This window comes from Nyctereutes procyonoides, unplaced genomic scaffold, assembly GCF_905146905.1.
Source record: "Nyctereutes procyonoides isolate TBG_1078 unplaced genomic scaffold, NYPRO_anot_genome, whole genome shotgun sequence".
NCBI classification, from domain to species: domain Eukaryota; kingdom Metazoa; phylum Chordata; class Mammalia; order Carnivora; family Canidae; genus Nyctereutes; species Nyctereutes procyonoides.
Window position 1 is genome coordinate 23019013 of NW_026575052.1, and position 25812 is coordinate 23044824.

The 25812-nt window shown below is 41.3% G+C and overlaps 1 protein-coding gene across 1 annotated transcript; it reads right to left on the bottom strand.

Moving 5' to 3' along the window:
• Positions 1-23429: 23429 nt before the first annotated feature.
• CHD9NB (CHD9 neighbor) lies at positions 23430-24136 on the bottom strand. Its single transcript, XM_055332248.1, has one exon. It carries the CDS (start codon positions 24078-24080, stop codon positions 23922-23924), a length of 159 nt encoding a protein of 52 aa, XP_055188223.1. The 5' UTR covers positions 24081-24136; the 3' UTR covers positions 23430-23921.
• Between the last annotated feature and the right edge of the window lie 1676 nt (positions 24137-25812).

The following is a 25812-nucleotide window of genomic DNA, read 5'->3' on the forward strand; positions in this document are numbered from 1 at the left end:
TCACTTTAATTTAGTATTATGATCTTCTGAGCCATAATAATTAAGCAGCCATGAAAGGAAGCTATATTCTGAACATGTGATGGAAAATTGCAGAGTCCAAGGCTGGACACTGTTGAGAAAGCAGGGTCATCTCATTTATCACCCAACCAGAGGCACCTGAATTCATATTCAGGCTGGAGATTCTTTGCAAACAGGTGTGGAGTGAAGTCAAGAGACCATATGGGTATTAGATCTAATTTAAAACAGATACCAAAGGTTTTGTCCGTTTATCCACATAGGAGATAGATGTTAGTTGATGAATGGATTAATGGATGGATGGATGAATTTATGAAAGGAAGATTATCTTTGCAGCTCTCATGCACTGATCACTTTTGTGATATGATTTGAGTGCCCCTTACACAAAAATATTTCCCTCTTTCCAAGTCTCACAGTACCTGTTCAGGTAAACAATTCCCCATTAGTCCCAGATGTTTGTGTTTAGATTAACTTTTACTCTCTTCTAATTTCTTTTTTTAAATATTCTTTGGGGCATCTGGCTGGCTCAGTCTGAAGAGTGTGACTCTTAATCTTGGGGTCGTGAGTTTGAGCTCCATGTTGGAGGTAGATTACATAAATATATAAAACCTTTTTAAAAATGTTCCTTGAAAGGACAAGACTTGGATGGCTAATTCTGCAGCATGGATTTGGTCATCACCTGCTTTCCCATGTACCAGGAAACTGGACTACCTAATGACAATGAGCATGACAGCAAGGGCAGAAACATGGCAAAAGGTGAGAAAAAGTGGTGCAGGGGTAGGTGGTGATGAAGAAATCCTCTCAGCTTGCAGAAGACTCTGTTTCTAGTTACACTCCCCCGTAGACACTCCAGGTGCTTCCCTGGTCTCCAGCCATCCTTTATCTTTCAAAGAATTGTCCATCAATTTCTCAGATCCTTGACAGTCAAGATCAGATAGGATTTATGACTTCTGTTCCCAATAGGAATTTTTTTAAATATGAAAAAATATATAAACAAAAATAAAATATAATTATAAAATGTTATAATTTATACAGATCACATATACACATTTAATTATTTATGGTACATAATCATATAAAACAATATCATTATGCAGTAGTAAATAATATATTATATATAAATAAAAAGAGGGACACCTGGGTGGCTCAGTCAGTTAAGTGTCTGCCCTACCGCTCAGGTCATGATCCCAGGGTCCTGGAATCCAGCCCCACATCAGCCTCCCTGCTCAGTGAGGAGTCTGCTTCTGCCTCTCCTTCTGTGCTCTCTCTCTCTCTCTCTCTCTCTCAAGTAAATAAATAAAATCGTTTTTAAAAAGTTAAAAGAGCCTGGGTGGCTCAGCAGTTTAGTACTGCCTTCACGCTAAAGTTTGAGCTCCACACCAGGGCATGGTCCTGGAGACCTGGCATGGAGTCCCACGTCGGGCTCCCTGAATGGGGCCTGCTTCTCCCTCTGCCTGTGTCTCTGCCCCTCTTTCTCTCTCTCTGTATCTTTCATGAATGAATGAATAAAATCTTAAATAAATAAATAAATAAATAAATATAAATAGTTATAAGAAGACATAAAAAGGAGAGGAAGAAGTTTCATTGAGCACTTTCTGTATGCCATGTGCATTCTGTGCATTATCTGCCTCAGTCCTCAACATAATGCCACTCCTGTGTCCATCAGGGGAGATGAGCTGTTCCCCCAAGGTTGCACAGCAAGTAAAGGATTTGAACCCAGAAACATATGACTCCCTGATGTTTATGCTCCAAATTCCTTTTCCACCTACTTCAGGCTGCTATTAAAAATAAACACTTTAGGGAAGTTCTAATAGGACAAATAACTCATATTTCTTCCACAGATGAATTGCAAGGATAAAAGGAAGGAGGAGAGGTGCCTGGGTGGCTCAGTCAGTTGAGTGGCTGCCTGGTGATTTTAGCTCAGGTCGTGATGTTAGTGTTGTGGGATGGAGCCCTGTATCTGACTCCACACTCAGCAGGGAGTCTGCTTGTCCATTTCCCTCCGCACCCCTCCCCTCTCAAATACATAAATAAAATCTTTTTAAAAAAAGAAAGGTGGAAGAATCTGTAAATTAAAAGGGAACTAAAGAGATCTATCAACCAAATGCAATATGGGTTTTTCTTAGATTCCTACTCAAACCACTCATTTAAAGAGAACAGAAAGTGGGGGGTACCTGGGTGACTCAGTCAGTTAAGTACCTGACTGTTGATCTCAGCTCAGGTCATGATCTCAGGGTTGTGAGATAGAGCCTCATGTCTGGCTCCTTGCTGGGTGTGGAGCCTACTTAAGATCCTCTTTCTTTCTCCCTCTTCCCCTCTCCTCCCAACAAAAAAAAAAAAAAAAATGAATGGAAGGAAGATGAGAGAGAGAGAGGACTTTATGGGTATTTGGTGGTATGGATATTTGATAATATGAAAGCATTCTTGTTAATATGTTCTGGTTGATAGTAATATCCTGCTTATTTTCTTAAACAAAAGAGTCATATTTCAGTAGTATTTGCAGTCGAAATGACGTGTTATCTGATATCAGCTTCCAAGTCAGCCAGCGGGAAGGGAGAAGATAGATAAACAAGGTCGCCCTGTGTTCATTATTGCTGAAGCAGAGTGTTGAGTACCAAGAGTTTCATTTTACTAATCTTTCAATTTATGTATGTTTGAAATTTTCTATAATATAAAGATTGTAAAAAATAAATAAAATGAAAAAATGAAAGGGAAAATTACACTTTTTAAAAATGGATTGATGTACAACTCTATGAATATAATAAAAAGCATTGAATGCAATACTTTAAAAGAGTGAACTTTACAAGGTGTGAATTACAGCTTAGGAAAGTTTTTTTTAATCATGTAAGTAAAGAGACTAATATGAGGCACAGCCAATCACATCACTTTCCAAATTTTTCTTTTTTTAAAAGATTTTATTTATTTATTCATTGAGAGACACACAGAGAGAGGCAGAGACACAGGCAGAGGGAGAAGCAGGCTCCTTGCAGGGAACCTGATGTGGGACTTGATCCCAAGACCCCAGGATCACATCCTGAGCCAAGGCAGATGCTCAACCACTGAACCACCCACGCATCCCATTTTCCCAAATTTTCATCTAATATCTCTTAGTACACAATTCTTAATAAGCAAACAGTGCATATACTTGGAAAAAGAAAAGGAGAACAACTCTGCCCTATTCTGGCCCATCTCATGAGTTCCGGACTGTTATTGAAATGTTTTGGCACGCATCCACCACGATGTCTTCGGGAACTTCAAATAAATTCCCAAACCATAAAAACAAATGAAATTGCTAAAATCACATACATTTCTCATTCCTCTTTGAAAGGGGAGGAGCTGGTGGAGATTTGATGTGCCATCCCTAAGAGGCTGGGGAAAAAGCTGATATAAGAAGGTGCCATTATTGAGTGTGTGTGTGTGCCCAGCCCTTGGAGGAACTGCTAACATGCCCAGCATGCTCAGAGAAGGGATCAGTTTCTGTCTGATCCAGCATTCTTTGGAGTTCCCACCTCCTGCCTGTGGACAGTAATAACTTCCTACCTGGTTTCATTTCCTAGTGGCCAGCCTACTCACATCCCCCTCCATCACACCCTGCACTAATTAGAGCTCTATTAGAGGATCCTTATGCTCTTAAGATAAAGACCAACAGTGTAACCATGGCCTAAAATGTCCAGCATTGTGTGGTCTCTCTTTCTCCAGTGTCATTCCATACCCATGTCTATCTCTCTCCAAGCTCCAGGAACACTGACTTACCTTCTTCACTCAATAGTCAAAAGTCTTGCCACCACAGGGCCTTTGAAAATGCTGATCCCTCAGCATGGTTAACACCTACCCACCCCTGAGAATAAGCTTCTCTGGTGTCCTGCAGTCAAACTCCCCCCATTATTGGTTCCAACACATTTGTCACAGTTGGAATACCACATTTATTTATTTGACTATTTGACTAGTGTCCTGACAAGGATGTAAGCCTCATGAAGAGTGAAATTATATCTCCTTTTGCTCACCACTCCATAAAGTCTGGTATATGGTAATCACAGAATGTTCATCAAATTAAAAAAAAAGGAATTCATGAAAAAGGAATGAATGAAGGGATGGATCAATGAAATCTCCAAATACTGACCTCTGTGATCACTTTTTGTTAAGAACTTACACAGTCTTCATGAGAATATGTCCTCTTGCAAATTGGATAGTTTTCCCCAAAGATGCCAAAAAATAGAAAGAAATTCCACCTCCAAAACAACCCACTAAAAAGAACTCATCAGTGGCCTTCTCTCTGTGGCACAAATCCATTTCATGGAAAGAATTTTTAGTACTTTAAGGATGCCTTTTCTTCCCTGTAGCATATGACAATACAGAGCAATTAGCTCTACATCTATAATATGAAAAGGTTCAAATGCATTGAAATTGGAATTGATTCCTATTTAATCCATGTTTTCATGGGCAAAACTCAGGCTTTTCTGAGCCAGCTCATTTAGAAAGGACATGTTCGTAAGGCTTTGGGGATGTTGAAACTCCTCCTCTCCAGGAGAAGAAGGGCCAGAACTCACCTTCATTCTAGCTTGATTTTCCCTAGAGTTATTGTTCCCTCTACAGGGTTGCCCTAAATTTGGATCTTGACTCACCTGGGTTGTAAATGTCTGTTCCCAACTGTGATAACCCCTTCCATCTTACCCATGACTTTCATCCTGACCAAGATTATTGGCCTTAGGGAATCTATCTTTGTATACTCCAGGGCAGGGGCCCCAACACAATTGGGTACTTTCATACAGGTTAATGTCTGCCAGGAATGATGACCAGGGAGTAGCTGAGTGGGTAGGAGTCATGGCCTCATCTCTTTGGCCATCCCAGATAATAAAGATACTGTCTATCTTTGGTGAAGTGCAGATGTGCAATGGAATCATCTATGGAGCATTTCAAACCTGCCCAAGTCTCAAACCAGACTTGCAGGTAAGGACTGGATATCGGTGCTCTCTTAAAGTACCCCAGGGGTGCCTGTATGGCTCAGTCAGTTAGACGTTTGACTCTGGGTTTCAGCTCAGGTGATGATCTCAGGGTCCTGAGATCAAGCCCCAAGTCAGGCTCCATGCTCAGCGCAGAGTCTGCTTGAGATTCTCTCTTCCCTTCTTCCTCTGCCTCTCCCCCCACTCATGTTCTCTGTCTCTCTCTAAAATAAATAAATCAAAATCTTTTAAAAAATAATAAAGGACCCCAGTGGTTCTGATGTACAGCATACAGCTAACGTTCAGAGCCACTGATCTATTAGTCTGCATCTGGTAAAGATCTCTCACCTTAAACCTAAAGGGTTAGCCACAGAAAGTAATGATCACCTTCATTGTACAGATATGAAAACTGTGGCTCAGAGAGGTTAAGTGACTTGCCCAAGAACACACAATTTGCAAGTGGCCTAATCTAGATTCAAAAGGTTTTAGCCTCAAAGTCCTCTAGTCTAGAATGAACTGATAGTACATACTCAGTAACCAATAAGAATGATGATTAAAGACAATATAGCCTGAGACTGTTTAGCTGTGTTAGTAATAGGTTGGTAGTGATTTTAACTCACTTTCAAGTATTTTGGAGAATAATCCATTTCTTGTCACCCTTCTGAGGAAAAAGGCCACAGGTGTTCCTTCCAAAAAGTTGTGGTTCATAGTTCATGACCTTGCTGCCCTGTCCACACCTCTGATTGTAGCACACAAGGCCACTTACAACCAGATGGATGGTGATGAATACTTGCTCACTACCTAATTACTACTAATCAGCAGCTCAAAACAGACTTTGGCATAGGGCTTGTAAGGGCAAAGAGGTGGGAAAAGGCAGCAGAAGGGAAGAGGTAGTTGCTGGAAGACAAAAATAGAGGAAGAGCCCTTGAGAAAGCAGCAGAGACAGAAGCCCCAGCTCCAACAGTATCACATGATAAAGGACTAGCAGGTGCCCACTTTTAAGGGGCGACCAGATAGCCAGGTCATTATTGCTGTTGTTCCATCCTGAAATCATTCCAGTTGTCTGAGCTGTTGGAGTGACTGCTAAGACAAATTTTTTGTCTCCTTCACATTTCTGAGTATTTCTAAGACTACCCATACATGCTGTCCTCCTTGTACCTGCAAGTACTGACCAGCACAGTTAGGGAACAGCAATAGTAAGGCATGCTCCCTAAGTACTTCACAGGAAGCTGCTTTAGTCTCTGGCCTTCGGAGGGATGTCTGGATGGCAGGATGCTTCCCAGAATCCTTTTCATCTCTGAGAAACTGCCGGGCATCCACTGTTCTCCTGGACCACTGCCTGGCGGCTCCACTCTCCGTTCCTTTGCCTGTACTGCCCTCTAGTGCTCACTTCCTACAGCTATCTTTGGGCAACTATTCTCAGCTGCTGAGTTTAGGAATTCAAAACCTGGAAAGAAACTTCTAACACTATCACTTTGTGAATATTTGCTGAACGCCTATGACACGTTCGCTTTTCCACATGCCCTCAATGCAAAGTATTTTAAAAGTCTATCCATTCACTCATCTACGAAATATTTATTGAGTGCTACCTTAGGATAGGCCTCCTTTTAGATAATAGAAAAGACATTTAGGACATCCAAGTGGATATGAGCCCATTCTGGCCCTCATGGAGACCTAGATGGGGACATTGACAGTAGACCTCATAAGTGAATGGAAAATGACAACTGTGACAGGGTTGCAAAGGACAGGTTCGTGGAGAATCGACTCAGCAAGGGTGTCAGAGAAATGAAATATGAGGGAGGGGATCCCTGGGTGGCTCAGTGGTTTGGTGCCTGCCTTCGGCCCGGGGCATGGTCCTGGAGTCCCAGGACTGAGTCCCATCGGGCTCCCTGCATGGAGCCTGCTTCTCCCTCTGCCTGTGTCTCTGCCTCTCTCTCTCTTTCTTTCTCCCTCTCTCTGTGTCTCTCATGAATAAATAAATAAAATCAGAAAGAGAAAGAAAGAAAGAAAGAAAGAAAGAAAGAAAGAAAGAAAGAAAGAAAGAAAGAAAGAAAGAAAGAAAGAAAGGAAGGAAGGAAGGAAGAAAGAAAGAAAGAAAGAAAGATAGATAGATAGATGAGGGAAGGGCAGAGTTACAATGTCCAGAAGGCTGGAGGAGGAGCAAATGCAAGATCTCAAGAGGGAATGGGAGACAGATAAAGAAGCAAAAGCAGTTCTGTGTTGCTGGAATGTAAAAGGTAGGGATGTAACCATGAGGAGAGAACAGGCTGGAGGGGTAACTGAGGGACAGTCTTTATATGGCCTTCAATAAGAATTTTAATATTTATTAGAACTATCAAAGAGAGTTTATGTGTTTTGTTCATTTTGTGTTGTTGGCATCCATTGTGCGGGGGTGATCAGATGTGTTCTTTGAAAAGATTCCACTGGCTGTGGGAGGAAGCTGGGCTGCAGCTGGGTACAGCTTCATTGGAGACTAGTTCAAAGATTATTAATATAATCCAGGTGAAAGGGAATGGCAACCCAGTCTAGGTGATTTGGGCAGAAGTAGAGGAAAGGAGATGGAGTCAAGACAGTAACTGGGCTTGGCAGTGAATTCACATCAGGATGATGAAGGGTGGGATGCATCAAGAATGAATTCAGATCCTAGTTTGGGTAACAAGGATGGATAGTGGTGCTATTTCCTATGAGAGGGAACACTGGGCAGAGAAACAGATTTGGGGGAGCAGGTAAGAGATGAGAGGAGCATGAGTTTTGTTTGGGCAAATTGACTAATGTGTCGTTAGGACATTCAAGTGGATATGTTAGCCCATTCATTTATTCAATAAGTAATCAAAACAAGCCATAGTGAGTGCTTAATATGTTTTAGGCACTTTTATAAGCTTTTTCCTTTATAAAGTTTACATTGAGCTCATCCCCTCGCCTCAGCATAGAATCCTGCCCACCTGTCCCAGTGAAAGTGTTAGCAGTATGCCATCTCAAAATATGCCACTCTGGCATAAGAATTATGTCGAGCTGAATGCACATGCATGACAAAGAAGCTGATACAGGACAAGCTTTCTGCCCTGCCCTTGTCTAGTTGGAAGCAGAACATAAATTCCCCTGTGAAGGTGTCCCCCTTCCCACTTCTAGTAACAAGAGGGAGAGAACAACCTTCCTACCACAGACAAGATGGTGCTAAGAGAGTCTACACAAACAAATCTTACTAACTCGGATCAACCATTAGATTCCCCATACTTACCTTCCCACAGTTTACCAACCATAGAAGTTGAGTCCTTTTCTTTTGTCTTGTTGCTTCTCTACAAAATTAGTTATCCTTTGTTAAAATGCTGTATGACCCCAAATTCTAACCATGCCTTTGAGTTACTCATCACTGCCGCTTCTCCCTTGCCCTCTGCCCCCTCTCTCTACTATTGCTTTCTCTCTCAAGTAAATAAATAAAATCTTTTTTTAAAAAATAGCAAGGCAAAATCGACATACATAATAAAGAGCAAGGAAGAAGATGGGGAGGGAGGAGAAGCAGGCAAGCCACAGGTTGGGAGTATGGGAAAGAGTTTGAGGGAATTTGGTAAGAAGTTCAAGGTTAACTCTGGATGTGGTAGAATTGAGTAGGAGAAAGGAAGAAATTTGGGGGTTACTGTGAGTTTTGACATAGACCTTTTAAAAGTTCTTCAATAGAGACTGTAACAATTGAAATTCTTTTATAATTAATTTTAGTTCAACAATTCTTGTTTTGAGTTTGTTTGGTTTGTGTGTGTAGTAGGCTCCATGCCTAGCATGGAGCCCAACCTGGGACTCCTGGAAATCAGGAACCCAAGATCAGGAATCAAATGCTTAACCAACTGGGCCATCTCGTGCTCCAAATATTGCCGTTTTTTGAATGTCATTCAGCTAAAACTGGGCCTCTGGAGCTGTGGAATTTTGGAGTCCTCTCTCCACTGCAGTGGGTATTAGTCCAGGGCATCAAATAATGAAAACCAAAAACTGTGCTTAAAGGGGACCCAGATATACCACCTCGAAATATGCCAACTGGGCAGAATAATTATTTTGAACTGAAGGTATTTGAGCTCCTGGAATCCCCTTATCTGCCTTGTTAAAAGAAAAGCTGAGGTATATTAAAACATTTGCTTTTGGAATACCTGGGTGGCTCACCGGTTGAGGGTCTGCCTTTGGCTCAGGATGTGATCCTAGATTCCCAGGATGGAGTCCCACATCGGGCCCCTTGCTTGGAGCCTGCTTTTCCTCCCTCTGCCTGTGTCTCTGCCTCTCTTTCTGTGTCTCTCATGAATAAATAAATAAAATGTTTAAAATAATAATAATTTTTTAAAAATACTTGTTTATTTGAGCAAACATCAGTTCAACTGGGGCAGCACCAAACCAGAAGTGATGAGGAGCACTCCTCTAACAAGAGCCAGGGGAAAGACAGAAAAGATCAGGGTGGTGGCACCTGTTGGCTCAAGTCCCTTAAGCATCCACTCTTCATTTCCAATCAAGTTTATTTTTTAATATTTTATTTATTTATTCATGAGAGACACAGAGAGAGAGGCAGAGGGAGAAGCAGGCTCCTTGCAGGGAGCCCGACGTGGGACTTGATCCCAGGACCCTGGGACCCTGGGACCACCACCTGAGCCAAAGGCAGATGCTCAACCACTGAGCCACCCAGGTGCCCCTCCAATTAGGTCTTGATCTCAAGGTCAAGAGTTCAAGCTCTACCCTAGGGCTTAAAAAAAGGTGGGGCAGCAAAGAAAGGACAGGAGCTGATTGGCTATAGCTTAAAGATTAGTTGGCTGCTTGTGATTGGTGGTCCTTAGTGATTCAATTTCATAACCTTGAGATCGTTTCAGGCTTAGATTTTGGTGTGCTTGTATCAGCTGCTGCAGCATTAGAACCCCCTCAGTCTAATGCCCTCCTTGTTTAATTAATTTGACAAGCTAGAAGCCAAATCTCCCCCAAAATTCCTCTCCCCAGAGGCAAACCTAATCCTTTCTCACCACCACATCCAAACACACATTGTCACAGAATCATCCTAGATCTCATTTATTCTCCTAAAAGCTCACTCATGTTTCTAGAGTCATCTCCGTTCTCATCAATGCCCTTTCTGTTTCCAGCCTCCCAAGAAGTCATTTGTTCTCCAGAAAGTGCTTCTCTGCCCTGCCATAACCCCTCTTATATAAGCAGCAAATTCTAACAGCCTCCTTGAGTCATATTTTTCTATGAACTCTCCCATACCCAAGTAAATAAAAACCTGGCTTTTTTTTTTTAAAGATTTTATTTTTTTAAATCATCTCTATAGCTGACATGGGGCTCAAACCCACAACCCTAAGATCAAGAGTCACATCTCCAGTGACTGAGCCAGCCAGGGACCTGAAAAACCTGTCTTGTGAGAGGCTTATTACCATAAAATATGGCACCTTAGCATGTTGAATATTGTAAGCTGAAAGAGTCTGAGAAAATAGCAGAAGCAGAGATGTCTCTCTGATCTTCCCTTCCTCTTCCCTCCTGAAGCAGAGAGAGATTCATAAAACCATCACGTGAGAGGTGCCCTCCAGATATTTTAAGGAGAGGAGCATCCTTATCTCCTAGATGAAGAAGCACCTTGCTTATTTGTAATACATAGGAAAATGATTGATGTTTGCATATTAAGCTTGTATCCTGCAGCCTTACTGTAATTGTTTATTAGTTTGAGGGGTTTTGGGTTTTTTTTTTTTTGTTTTTTGTTTTTTGTTGTTGTTGTTGTTTTAGTTTTTTGGTTGATTCTTTTGTTTTGTTTTGTTTTTTGAGAGAGAGAAAGAGGAAAGAGGGGCAGAGAGAGGGGGAAAGAGAGCCCAGTGCAGAGCCCAGTGTAGAACTGGATCTCACCACCCTGAGATCATGACCTGAGCTGAAATCAAGAGTCAGATGCTTAACTGCCTGAGCCACCCAGTCTCCCCTGGTTGAGTCTTTCAGGTTTTTCTGCATGGTCATCTCTGTGAACAGTCAGTTTAATTTTTCCCTTTTCAGTCTGTATATCTTTATTTCCTTCTCTTATTTTTTATCATATTTCATTAGCAAGGACTTTCCACTACAATGTTGAAAAAGGAGTAGTAAAAGGAGATATCTTTACCTTATACCTTACCTTAGTGGGAAAACTTCAAGATTCTCACAAGATTAACTATGATGCTAACTGTGGGGTTTGTACATATTCTATATCAAGATGAGGGCATTCCTCTGTATTCCTAGTTCAGTGAGAGTTTTTGTTTTTTTTTTTTTTAATCATAACTGGGCACTGGATTTTATCAAATCCTTCTGCATCTAATGATACGATCATGTGATTCTTCCATTTTAACTTATTGATATAATGGATTACACTAATTGGTTTTTGAACATTGAACCATCCTTGCATAACTGGGATAAATATCACTTTGTCATGATGTATAGTGTATCAGATTAGAGTTGCTAGTATTGTTTGAGGATTTTTGCCCATGCTCATGAGATGTATTCATCTCAGTTTTCTTGTAATGTCTTGGTCTTGTTTTGGTATTAGAGTAACGCTGGCCTTGTAGAGTAACTTGGGAAGTATTCTCTCTGCTTCTATCCTCTGAAAGAAATTGTAGAGAATTAGTATAATTTCTTCCCAGTATAATTTCTATCAAACATTTAGTTTGATAGAATCAAGCAGTGAACCCATTGGGCCTGGTGCTTTCTGTTTTGGAAGATTATGAATTATTGATTCAATTTTTAATAGATCATCTGTTTAGGTAATCATCCATTTCTGATAATGAAATAGGTAAAAGAATAGGTCATCTGGGGATCCCTGGGTGGCGCAGCGGTTTGGTGCCTGCCTTTGACCCGGGGCGCGATCCTGGAGACCCGGGATCGAATCCCACGTTGGGCTACCGGTGCATGGAGCCTGCTTCTTCCTCTGCCTGTGTCTCTGCCTCTCTCTCTCTCTGTGCGTGTGACTATCATAAAAAAAAAAAAAAAAAAAGAATAGGTCATCTGTTCTGATCACCTGTGTCTTCCTGTGTGAGTTTTGGCAGATTGTGTCTTTTAAGGAATTGGTCCATTTCACCTAGATCATCAAATTTGTAGGAATAGAGTTTTTCATAGAATTCTTTTATTATCTTTTTAATGTCCGTGGGATCTGTAGTGATGTCCCCTATCATTTCTAATTATTAGTCATTTGTGTCCTTTCTCTTTTTTTGTTGTTGTTGATTAGCCTGGGTAGAGGTTTATTGATTTTACTGATCTTTTCAAAGACTAGCTTTTGGTTTTATATTTTTTTCTCTATTGATTTCTTGTTTTCAATTTCATTCAAGTCTAACTTTTATTATTCTCTTCTGCTTACTATGGATTTAATTTGCTATTCCTTTTTCTATTTTCTTTTTTTTTTTTAAGATTTATTTATTTATTATTCAGAGAGAGAGAGAGGCAGAGACAGGTAGAGGAAGAAGCAGACTCCATGCAGGAAGCATGACATGGGACATGATCCCAGGTCTCCAGGATCACACCACAGGCTGCAGGTGGCGCTAAACTGCTACGTCACTGGGGCTGCCCCCTTTTTCTATTTTCTTAAGGTAGAAAATTAGATTATTGATTTTAGATCTTTCTTCTTTTCCAATACATGCTTTTATTGTTATAAATTATCCTTTAAGTGCTGCTTTTGCTGCAACTCACATATTGTGTAAGTTGTGTTTTCATTTTCATTTTGTTCAAAATATTTTTTAAATTACTTTTCAGAATTCTTCTTTGACCCATGTTTTATTTAGGATTGTGCTATTTACTCTTTATGTATTTTGGGATGTTCCAGTTACCTTTCTGTTATTGATTTCTAGCATGATTCCATTATGGTCTGAAAGTAGCCATTTCATGATTTCTATTCTTTTAAATTTATTAAGATGTGTCTTATGGCTCAGAATCTGAACTCTCTCAGTGAATGTTGAGAAGAATATGTATTCTGTGTTCAATGGAGAAGAATACATATTCTGCTGTTCTTGGATGAAGTAGTCTATAGATGTCCATTATATTTAGTTGATTAAGATGCTGTTGAGTGCAACTGTGTCCTTAGTGATTTTCTGCCTGTTGGATCTGTCCATTTCTGATAGAAGGGTATGGATATTTCCAATGAGGATAATGGATTTCATCTATTTCTCCTCACAGTTCTATCAGTTTTTACCTCCTGCAGTGTGATACTCTGTTGTTAGGCACATACACATTAAGGATGATTATATCTTTTTGGAGAACTGATGCCTTTATTATTATGTAATGCCCTTCTTTATCCCTGATAACTCCCTGGTTTGAGGTCTGCTCTGTTTTAAGTCATTATAGCTGCTCTTGCATTTCCTTGGTTAGTTTTAGAATATTTTTCTTCATTTGTTTACTTTTAATCTATGTGTATCTTTATATTTAAAATGGGCTGTCTGGGGCACCTGGGTGGCTCAGTTGGTTATGTATCTGCCTTCAGCTCAGGTCATGATCCAAGATTGAGCCCTGCATCAGGTTCCCTACTCAGTGGGGAGTCTGCTTCTCCCTCTCCTTCCCCCTACTCATGCTCTCTCTCTCTCTCTCTCTCAAATAAATATTTTTAAAAATTAAAACAAAATGGATTTCTTATAGACAACAGTTAGGTCTTGTTTTATGATCCACTGTGCCTAGCTTTATCTTTTAATTGGTGCGTTTAGACTAATGACATTCAGGTGATATTAATACAGCTGGATGAATATCTACTGTATCTGCTTCTGTTTTCTCTTGCTCTTTGTACTTGTTCTTGTCTTCTACTCTTTTTCTGCCTTCTGTGTTTTTTATTGAGCAATTTATATGATTTTATTTTCTCTCCTCTCTTAGTACCTCAGTTATACTTCTTTTTATTATTTTTCCTTTGTTGACTAGCATTTACAATATATATTTACAACTAATTGAAGTCCACTTTCAAATATCAGGCTAGTCTGAATGTAGTGAGTTATCTCAATTGACTGTTTTGTCAGTTACAGATTGCAGTCCTTGTTCTACTTTTTCCCTGCTTCTCATTACTACACTTGACTAGTCTTTAAAACACACACACAGACACACACACTGTACCACTTCATAAGTTGTGTATCTTATAACAAAATAATCCTAATTTTTATCTCTCATCCTTTGTACCATTGCTGTCATTCATTTTGCTTATATAAAATAAGCACATATATAAGCATGTATATATACACACACACAATACATACATAAGCATACATAATTGAATACATTACTACTACTATTACTATTTTTAACAAACAATCCTATGTTAGATCAACTAAGAAAAAAGAAAAATAAAAGTTTTTATTTTACCTTTACTTAATCTTTCAATGCTCTTCTTTTCTTTGTGTAGATTCAAGTATCTGATCTATATCACTTTCTTTCTCTCTAAAAGAATCTATTTTAATATTTCTTGCAGCCTAGTTCTACTGACAACAAATTACCTCAATTTTAGTTTCTCTGAAAAAGTCTTTATTTTTCTGTTACTTCTGGAGGATAATTTCACAGGGTACAGAATCTTTGGTTGAACTCTTTTTTTTCTCTCAACACATTAAATATTCATTCCATCCTCTTCTTGTTTGCACAGTTTCTGGGGAGAACACAGATGTAATTCTTATCTTTGTTCCTCTATAAGTACAAATTTTCTCCCCTTTCTTTCAGGATTTTTTCTTTATCTTTGATTTTCTGTAGTTTGAAAATTATATGCTCAGGTGTAGTTTTTGGTGATTTTTTTTTTTTTTTTTGCATTTGTGTTACTTGATGTTCTCTGAGATTCTTGGATCTGTGGTTTTGTGTCTGGTGTTTATTTGGAGAAATTCTCAGCTATTATTGTTTCAAATATTTCTTCTCTTCCTTTTTTCTACTGGTATTTCCATTATGTGTATGTTACACTTTTTATAGTTGTCCCATAGTCCTTGCAAATTTGTTCTGTTTTTTTTTTTTCCTTTGGTATTTTTTCTCTTTGCTTTTAAGTTTTCAAGATCTATTGCTAATATCCTCAAGCTCAGAGATGATTTCTTCCAGCCATATTCCATATAGTAATAAGCCCATCCAAGGCATTTTTCATTTATGTTGTGGTGGGTTTTCTTTTCTTTTCTTTTTTTTTTTAATCTCCAGCATTTCTTTTTGGTTCTTTCTTAGTATTTCCATCCCTCTGCTTACATGGTCTATCTGTTCTTGTATGCTATCTATTTTATACACCAGAGCTCTTAACACATTCATCATAGTTGTTTTAAATTCCCAGACTGATAATTCCAACATCCCCACCATGTCTGGTTCTGATGCTTGCTTAGTCTCTCCAAATTTTGTGGTTTTTTTTTTTCTTTTATGCTTTATTTTCTTGATAGCCAGACATGATGTACTGAGTAAAAGCCATTGTTGTAAATAGGTTTTTATAGGTAGTAATGTTTCGGTAAGGTGTGAGGAGAAGGGAAGCATTTTATAGTCCTATGATTATGTCTTGGTTTTAGTATGTGTGCTGCCTAGTGCAAGCACCAGGTCTCAGTCTTTTAATGACCCTGTGCCATTGAACTGTGACCTTCACAAGTTTTTCTCAGTTTTTTTCCTTCCCCTTTGAGTGGGAAAGGATGGCTATAGTGGGCTGGAGTTTATCCCTTCACCCAAGTGGAGGGCTAGAACTGACTGCGATTGGGTATTTCCCTTTCCCAGGTCAGTTAGGATCTGATAATACCACAGCAGGTTAAGCTCTGGTTAACCAGTTTCCCATGAGGACAGACCTTGTTGTGGAGGCTGAGAAAAATCAAGGCCATTCCACCTCAAGTTTAGCATTAGCACAAGTACAGCCATCTTAGGCCCCTGTGAATAAGAGCTGAACTTTAAAGGAAAAACTGCAGAATGTCCTCAGTGTCCTCACAGGGAATCCCATATCAGAAGGACAACAGAGCCCACCCCCGTGGTAAAAAGTCCCATATTAGAATGAGAACAGAGCTCAATGCCCTTGAAAGCCCCATATCAAAATGTAAACAGAACTTGAGAAATTCCTCCATCCCTTCTGAAAATTCCCTAGACCAGCCTATAAAAAACCCAGCAGTAACCCACTTTGGGGTCCAAGTCCCTGCTCCGCTGTGTCAGGTGTACTCGGACCTAAAGCTTGCTAATAAACCCTCGTGCATCGGTGTCTGCTCCTCAGTGGTTTCTCAGATTCACAATCTTGGGCACAACACTTGTCAACAGAGTACTCTGACATATTTCAAAATGATTCCTTTCCCCTCCCCATACAGGAAGCCTGAGGGGCTTTTTCTCTGATATTTACCATGAGAACCTAGTTGAGTTCTTAGAGGTAAAATTCATGAAAGTGGGAAGACACCCCCCAAAAAACTGGCTTCCTCTAGAGTTTTTAACTCTCAGGCCTGTCCACATTGAGCTTCCAACAATTCATTAATTACAAGTTCAGGTTTTCCTTCCCCTGCACTCGTTTCAAAGGCAGCTTCTATCCACAAGTCTCTCTTCAAGATAAACTATGACTCCTGCATAAACCGGTCTGTCTCTCCAATCTTTGCAGTTGCAGCTTGCCCTGTGTCCTCTCATCATGGATCTAAAGAGTTGTTGATTTTTCAGTCTATTTAGTTTTGCACTTGTTGTTAAGATAGAGTGGCAACTTCCAAGTTCCATGCAGAACTGGAAACTGGAAGTTATCCCTTTTAATGAGAAAAAAATTTAAGTTCATGTAATAATAGAGAATCTCAGCATTTTCATCAGCATAATGAGGGTGTTTTCTCATGTTTTTGGGGGTGCAGCTGGAGGTTAAGAAGAGAAGGGGACATGGAGACTTTCCAAAAAAGATTTAGAAGAAAAGATGTGTCAGGAAGTTGTTTCAAAAAAAAAAAAAAAAAAGGAACTTGTTTGACATTATTAACTAACATTTTTTTCAAAGTCTGAGTTTTGATGTTCAGTTGATTTGCTAACCAGTCCCTGGGCACAGTCATATTTGCTCTTTATTGTTTCAAAAGGTGGAAGGAATAGGACAACACAGGCGACCTCTCTGGGAGGAAGCAACTATCCATAGAGCCCAGAAAGGGCCCAGTGGAATCACTCTTTTATGGAAAGAGTCTGTCTCAATTATCCTAATTATTAGCCCCATGACCAACCACAACCCACACACATCAGAAAAGGCCTGATTTAAGTCTCCCCATCATGGATAATGCTCTTGAGGTGAGTTGAATGCATGAATATGACACATTCTCATCACAATCAGTGGCAACGACAGCCAAGGTGTGGAAGGTGACAAAAATTTTCTTTGACCTAACTAATCAGACTTCTCCAAGCCCTCAAGCCCTGACTGTGAGTCCTATCATTGGCCATTTAGTCCAATTTTAGCAAGAATCTTGCTGGGTCAGTTTAGCAAAAAAATCCCCCACTCCTGATATCTGATCAAATTACCCTAACTTATCATCCTTGTCTGCCTTCAGCCAGAATCTTATTGATTCAGTCAAGCAAGAATCCCCCAGCCTCGATGTTTCCTCTTATTTCCATCCACTAACCCTTACCTTGCTCTTTGGCAACAAATTTCCACTTGTCCTTAGTGTAGTCAGAGTTGAACCTGATCTTTCTCTCCCACTACAAAACCTCATTGTAGTAGCCCCCTGAGTAAGTCTGCCTTACCTTATTTAACAAACATCACAGATAATTTTTTCTTTAACAAGAAAATAGGAATGAGTCTTCTTCAAATCAAGAGAATGAGCATGCATACCTTGAAGATGCCTCAAGTGTGATTCAGAAACCCACCTCTAAAGGGGCAGGCTCTTTCTACTCTCCTCCAATCCCAACAATCCATCCCTCCTCCTGGAATTCACTGACATCACTCTCTTTCTATAGTCTTCTACTCTGAGAAAGCCAATGATAGCATAGCAGTTTTATTAGTTTGCTAGGGCTGCCATAACAAAGTGCCATAAACTGGATGGTTTGGAACTGCAGAAATTCATTCTCAGTTCTGGATGCTGCAAGACCAAATTAAGGTGATAGCAGGACTATCTTCCCCCATCCCCCCCCAAGGCTCTAGGAAAGAATCCTTCCCTGTTTCTTCCAATTTCTGGTGGCCCCAGGTGTTCCTTGACTTCTGATTTGTTAGCTCCAACTTCTACCTTTATCTTTGTATGGTCTCACCCATAATGTGTGAATTTTACCTGCCTTATGGAGCTATTAGGAGGAACAAATTAAATAATTTTTGTAAAATCTTTGCGCACAGCACCTGGAATTTGGTAAGGACTCTACACAGGACAGCCATTGATTGTCACCTTCCATTGGTCTGATCTTTCATCCCTCTCTGGTTTCTTTGTGTTTTTTCCAGCCCACCACCATTTAAATATTGTTTTTTCCAGAGACCTTCCCTTGACGGGTGTTCTTCTGCTATGGATAGCTCTTCCCCTCAGGGTATATGAGTGAGAGGAGGGGGTGCTAATCTACTCCCCTCAGGCTTTAACTGAAAGTATTCTGATGACTCTGTTGGGAGGAAAACTTTACCTCTCCCAACTTGGATCCAGTGTTGGGGGCCTGAAAATTTAAGTGAAAAAATACAGATTAACAGAAGAAAACACAAGATTTATCTTCACATGTGCATGCAGAAGAGGTCCCAGTAATGGAAAACTCATGGAGCTACCCAAAAGAAAGGTGTATGTATAGCAATTTTTTAAAAGATTTTATTTATTTATCCATGAGACACACAGAGGGGCGGGGGGGGTGGGGCAGAGACACAGGCAGAGGGAGATGCAGGCTCCATGCAGGAAGCCTGATGTGGGACTCGATCTTAGGACCCCAGGATCACGTCCTGGGGTGAAGGCAGGCGCTCAACCGCTGAGCCACCAGGGATCCCCTGTATACCAATTTTTTAAAAAGGTCTTTTTAGGTCTTCAGTGGGAGAATATGGAAGTGTCTATTGGGTTCTTTGATGCCAGTGGGAATGGGCAATCTACCTTCTTGGCAAATGAATTTTTAGGAAACCCCCTAAGAGAGGAGTTAATAGCAGCTGTATTTTCAGAAGACTATGCTTTAGGTGATAATGGAAGTTCAAATAAGAACTTAGTAGTAGAGCTTAGTCAGTGAAGCATGTGACTCTTGATCTTGGGGTCATGGGTTTGAGCTCCACACTGAGTGTAGAGATTACTTAAAAAATAAAAAATAAAAAAGATTTCTCTTGCATCTTCTGCATCAAATGTGTTCAAACATTTTTACTTTAAAAAATTTAAGATTTATTTATTTGAGAGAAAGAGTGGGGAGAGGAGCAGAGGAGAGAATTTTTAAGCAGACTCTTTGATGAGCTTGGAGCCTTACACAGGGCTTCATCTCACGACCCCTGAGATCTTGACCTGAGCTGAAACTAAGAGTCATACACTTAGCAGACTGAGTCACCCAGGTGCCTCTCAAATGTTTTCACTTTTAAAGAATCTTATACCAACTCTGGAGGTCCAAGAGGGTTCCCACAACTCCCAAATAAATTCTCATCTGCTAGCCAACCTGCCAGTTTTTAGCTTTGTCCTTGAGAGCTAAAAGACCTGGGGTAAATTATTTAACTCCCTGGGCTTTAATCTGTAAAGTGAAAATAGGGTGGTTGTGAGGATTGGAAAAGACCTACAAATAAAGCATTTGGAACAATTCCCAGACATAGTACGAGTGACATAAATGTTTGCTATTTTTTTAATTGAGGTATACTTGACATGTAACATTCTATTAGTTTCAGATGTACAACATAATGATTTGATATGTGTGTATATCATGAAATGATCACCATGTTAAATTAAATCAGTCATCAAGTTATTATTTTCATTGTATGAGCATATCAAACTCAACCGTTCCAACAGTCAACTCCTCATCCTCCCTCTAGACCTATCCCTCTGCCCAGAGTCCCCTTCTCATATTGTGGCACCATCATCAGCCTGCCACCTGAGTAGAAACCTTGACTCCTCTCTCTCCCTTAACCCCAATGAAAAATCAATCACCAAAACTGGTTGATTTTACCTCCTAACTATTTCTTGAATCTGTCCTCTTCACTCTATCTCATTTGTGTCAGAATGGATTATTGCTTAACAAACATTCACTCCTCCACCCTCCATGCAAAAGGATACTTCCTTAGACTCAGTCTCTTGTGCTCCTGGTACTTGTCATGTGAACACTCCTCATGTAGCCTGATCACCTGAGCCACAGTAACCCACAGACATGTGATCAAAAGAAGAGAAAGTTTATGCTTGTGTGCCACTGAGATTTTGTGGCTGGTTGCAACATTGCAATAAATACTAACAGCTATCTAATATGTCTTTATTATTTTGGGCATTTGTCTTCTAATTTGTATTCTTGCCTCCAGCCTTATCCCTCTCACCTCTTTCAAACAGCTACCAATTTACTTCACATAAAATACATATCTGAGTTGATGTGATATACCCAGAACTCTTTGAAAATGATAGAAACCAAATTCAAACCACTCTCAGTAATAAAAAAAAAAAGTGAGAATATATTGGCTTGTGTTAATCATCCAGGGATAGTATTAGCTTCTAGCATGGCTGGATCCAGTTGTCCAAACAAGTTCATCAGGAATAGGTCTCCACTTCTCTCAGTCCGAATCTCTTCTATGGTTTCATTCTCAAGGCCTTCCCTAGTAGGGAATGCCACTAAGAGATTCCAGACTTAAATCCTACAATTTTACTAACTCCAAAAGAAAGTGGACACTTCTTCACTAATTGCTTCAACAAAAGTCTGGACTGGTTTGGGCTGGATGATCTTCCTTGAACAAACTGCTTTGACTAGGTACAAGCAGCACTTAGCCTGGAGCCTGAGAATGGGATCATATAAACTGTGAGTGGAAAGAAAAGGGTCTTCCAAGGGGAGAAAATGGGCTTTGTTACCAGAGGGTGGGATCCAAGCAGTCAATCAATGTTCTAGCACTATTCTTCTTCGGTGAACTCTTCATCAGCATTGGGATGATCTCTCAGTCTCTTGATATAAAATACAAGGCCCTGCAAGACCTGATCCTTTTTACTTGTCATGCTTCTCCTCCCTGTTATTATGTGGCATGCCCTTCAGGCTCCCACAACACTACACATCATGCCCCATGCAGCTTCCTATCTTGGGTCAGACATTCCCTTTCTCCTAAAACACTCATCTTCTTTCTGTAGCTAATTCCTCCTTACGTGTGAAGCCTCAACTCAGGCCTCACCTGGGCTGGAAGGATTTCTCTGGACCACCCTGTTCCAGACTATGCTCCTAGAAAGATGCACATCAACTTTTTATTAGTGCTAAGAAGTTTGACATAGGGTAGCTACCCAGTAACTGCTGAATTAATGAATGAATAAAGAAAGAAATGAATGAATAATAGAGAAAAGTAGAAATTCAATTAAGTATTTGTTTAATAAATGAATTTGGTTTGAATGGGCAAATTTATTGCCTCATATAAATGAAAAATCCAAGAAAGAGCTGAATAGATAGATAGATAGATAGATAGATAGATAGATAGATAGATGATAGATTGAGTGAGTGAAGTGGGATGGATGGATGGATGGATGGAAAAAAGGAAGGACAAGTGGAAGAATATGTAGATAGGTAAGTTGATTAGTAAACAAAGCCCTCCTCTTCTAGTAGTTTGGGAAATGGGCCAGAGCAATGGCTTTCAAGTGATGGGCAGAGTCTGTGCAGACCTGTTTTTTAAAAGGTTCAAGTTATGTTTAAGTGGACATAATTCTGACCACTTCACCAGGCATTTGAGCCTCAGAGGGAGACAGGTAAGTGGTACCCGGTCCCCATGGAATAAATGGAATATCTTTTAAAAGAAACTGGGTACTTTTTCCCATTATCAGATGAACTTCCTGGCAAAATGCAGATGCCTGTCACAGCTGATAGTGAATAAAAGAATCTTATTTTTAAAAGCCCTCAGAGATCTTGAATTTACTCAAATGAGCATTTTTGCACCATCCCTGAAAGAAACAGAACAAACCACCCTACTGTCTGAATGTTTAAGGCCCTGGAGCCTCCTTCCTTCATTTGATTTGATAAGAAGCAGAATCTGAGTCCTGCCTCTCAGTAGCAGGTGAGATGAGCACCACCCAGCCTCAAAGCATCACCAGCAGCTGAGAACATTCTCCAGGAGTCCTGAGGGTGCATTGTGAGCAGCTTCTTCCCAGGCAAACCCTGTTTTGCAGGATGAATTTCCATTAGGAGGGAGAAAAACAGAATTGTCTTTTTAAAAAATTTGAAAGCAGTTACCCGAGTTTGGCCTATCCCCAGTAAGCTGTAGAAAGAGGCCCCAAACTTCCTGATCCCCAGCTGCAAGCCCAGGCCTGTTTCCTGGCACACTGAAAGTTTACCACCCCCAGGGACAGAGCAGGGCCTTGGGCCAGCTGACGAGGCCCCGTCTCTCCTACACTGTCTTTGGAAAATGTCAGGCTCTGCTGAGGCAAAAGGAACCATTTTCAGGCTGAATGTCTTTGCTTCTCTTCCTTCCTTCTCTTTAGCCTGGTTGCCTTGTCATCCCCAAAGAATCTCGTTCAGTTTCTGAGGTTTCTGTGGCTAAAAAGAAGGGTCATTTGCAATAGCTTGGTCTCACACTTGTTCCCTCTCTTTCTCTCTGTCCCCCTCGATCCCTCCTCACCCTTCCATCCGTCTCCTCCTCTCCATCAGTCCCTCAAGGCACCCAAAATGTGCAGTGCACAGACACCTAGCAGACCAGTTGCCTACTTCTTCATAGGTGGGTACACCCAAATGAGGAAAGAGAAGTGGCCCCTGCTAGGTGCAGGCTGTGATGGGACTTGCATCTCCATGTATTCACAGGGTAGACCTCCACTTCCAACAGGACTCGGCAGTGATGAACAGCATAAATTCGGGAGCCACGCTGAGGGGCCTCGGCTCTGGGCTCTGCCCTGTCCTAGATGGCCAAGCTCAGGCAAGCGACTTAACCTCTTGGTGCCTCAGTTGTCTCATCTATAAAATGGGAGCGGCCGTGCCAGTTACCATAAAGCACCCCTGTAAACTCGTCGGCGTGGTGCCTGGCACAAAGAGAAGATTCTAGAGCTTCTTTTCTCACTTCTGTTCCACAGAGTTACACCCACCCCTTCTGGCTGGCCCTCTCTTCTCACATCCGCAGGCCTGTCTTTCACATGTGTCTGTCATCATTTATTTGCAAACATGTCCATTTGATTTCCAATTAAAACGCTTTCGAATTAAAAACAAAACACACGCAGGATTGGTGGTGGGGGAGCGGGTGAGGAAGAAAGGCTGACAGGCATGTTAGTAAACAGCGAAATATTTCTGAGGGCTGGATTCAGATAGCTCAGATGCTATAGAGTCCAAATTGACAGACTTTTGATATGAGGAGACACAGGGGTGTCAGCAGAGGGGCATTTGTCTGGGGGCTTAAAAACCAGGAATATGCCCCCTCCTCCTTCACACCAGTGCTCCGGGCTCCACTTCCAGGATGACCAGGCCTGCTGCCTCCTAGTCACTCTCTTCACAGCCCGATCCTGATTGTTCCCATAATTCACAGACAATTCTCCCAGTTAAATATTAAATTATTCATCACCAACCGTGTGGAGCCAGCCAAACAAAAACGACCCTGCTGGGGATGTTGGCTCTTGGGCCAGCTCTTGAAGAGAAAGGAGAGAAAGAGAGCAAACCGACCCCCACACAGCCCTGTGGACATTTAGGAGAGTTCGGAAGGTGAGGCAGCTGGGGGTCCCTGGACAGTCACAGCTCAGTAGCACATGGCTACAGAACATTCTGGCTTGCCCGTCTGCAGAAGCTGTGGACAAGTCCCACGACACATGAAGACTTCTTTTGTCCTCTCCATAGACAGCCAGGGAGAATAGGATTCCTCATAGCTCCAAAGAGCAAAGCCTGAGGAGGGAACCTGCTGAAGGCAGAGATTTCTCTCTCCTCCTTGTATTCGGAGCTTCTCAGGACTGGGTTTGTCTCAGGTTTCATAGGCCAAAGACAGTTCCAAGAATGAAGAGAGGGTCCGGACCGACTCGAGAGGAAAACACCTCAGCTCTTGAGTGCAGGGCCCCCATCCTTCGATGAGATGTCTTTGCCATCTGCTGCCTCAGCGCCAGCCTCCAGATTTGGCTCTTCTCCCTCGGGCTGTTCTCCAGGTTTCTGGGATTCCCCCACCACCTTGTTGCTCTTGCTTGTGTGGCATCCCATCTCACTTTGGGAGCAGAGGGCCCAGAGTTCTGGGCTGTTCTGAGGAGGGTCTGCGCTGCAGCTACTCCTACAGTGCCAGATTTAAATAACCCTTCCTCAGAGCACTGTTGAAAGAGAACTGGTTGGGTTTCTATGGTCACGGGAAACGCCAAGTCTAATCTGCATAATAAAACTCTGACCCTCATCCATGAGGGGGGCAGGGTCCCGAAGGCTGTCCTTCCTGACAACCCAGCAGGTAGTTCAGTGCACCAGGTCCCATTCATCTCACCAGAATTCCCTTCATTTAACCTTTAACTTCTTTACAGATTATAACTCCTCACCTAGTTACCTGTAAACAGTAGCCTGTCTCTCCATACACAAAGTTACTATGCAACTAGCTATGGCCTCATTCCCTGTCCCAGAGTCACATTCAGTTCCAGAACTCACAGACCTCCCACTTGGAGACCATCCCCTACCTTAGAATGCCAACTCCACCCATAGTTGAAGAATAGGGAGTCCTAAGACCGTGGACTCCAGGGGATACCCAAACATGTAATGAAAAGAACTAGCAAGTATAGCGTGCTACTCTGTGCCAAGCAAAGTTTACATTCATTATCTTCTTTAGTCCCTACAACAACTCTCCAAGGCCGATTATGTTATTTGATGTTATTTAAACATCATTTAGCAGATGGTGCCACTGAGACACAGAGATGGTGAGTAATTTATGGAAGGCAGTCACTAACAACCAGAGCGGAATTTGAATCCAGGTCATCTGGGATTCCAGTCCCTCCATCACAATGCTAATTATATCTATTTGAAAGAGCCCATCAGACCATCTTCACACACTGTCCTAGAGGTCATCCATTTGGTAAGCTTGTCATTGCTCTTTTAATCTAGGACACACAGGTAAAGGTTTTTGGAGTTGTGAGTGAATGATCTCAAATGTAAATGCCTCTTGAGTGAAGCCCACACAGTTTGGAAAGGTATGGAACTGAAGTAAGCCACTCCAGCACTCTATAGTACTCTTGGTTTATTTTCTGACCACCGATCTTTGCTTTTCCTAAATCTAAAAGGAGCCCGATTAGTGGTACCTTTTGATATGAGGAGACACAGGCCATGATGGGACTGTGTGGCTCAGTTGGTTAGCATCTGACTCTTGATTTTGGCTGGTGCTCAGTTGGTTAAGCATCTGACTCTTGATTTTGGCTCAGATCATGATCTCATGTCCCAGGATGGAGCCCCATATTGGGCTCCCTGCTCAGTGGGTAGTCCACTTGAGAATCCTCTCTCCCTCTCCCTCTGCCCCTTCCACCATGCTGTCTCTCTCAAATAAATAATCAAATCTTGGATAAAATAAAACAAAAGGAGTCTGATAATCCTGACCCAGCTCCTAGGAAGCTGGAAAGAAGATCAAGCAGGTCTGTGAAGTGGCTTTTCAGAGAAGTACAAAATTTATTCTTTCCCAGGTATGTGCAGAGCACTCAAAAGTGACATCAGTCCCGGTGCACTTACGGAGGGCGGATGCATAAGAGCCTCAGACACATTACAGAGTCTTCTTGTGGACTCCTTATGATCCAATTTTCCTGTGGGGTAGTATTATTAATTCCACTTTAGAGTTGAAATAATTTAGTCCAGAGTGGTTGGGTCAGTTGCCTTAAGGTCATGCACCTGCTTAGCAGCCAGTTCAGGATGCTGCCTCCAAAGCCTGTGATGACCCCACTCCCTGCTCCCTCCCACCCTTTGCCCCCCAGTG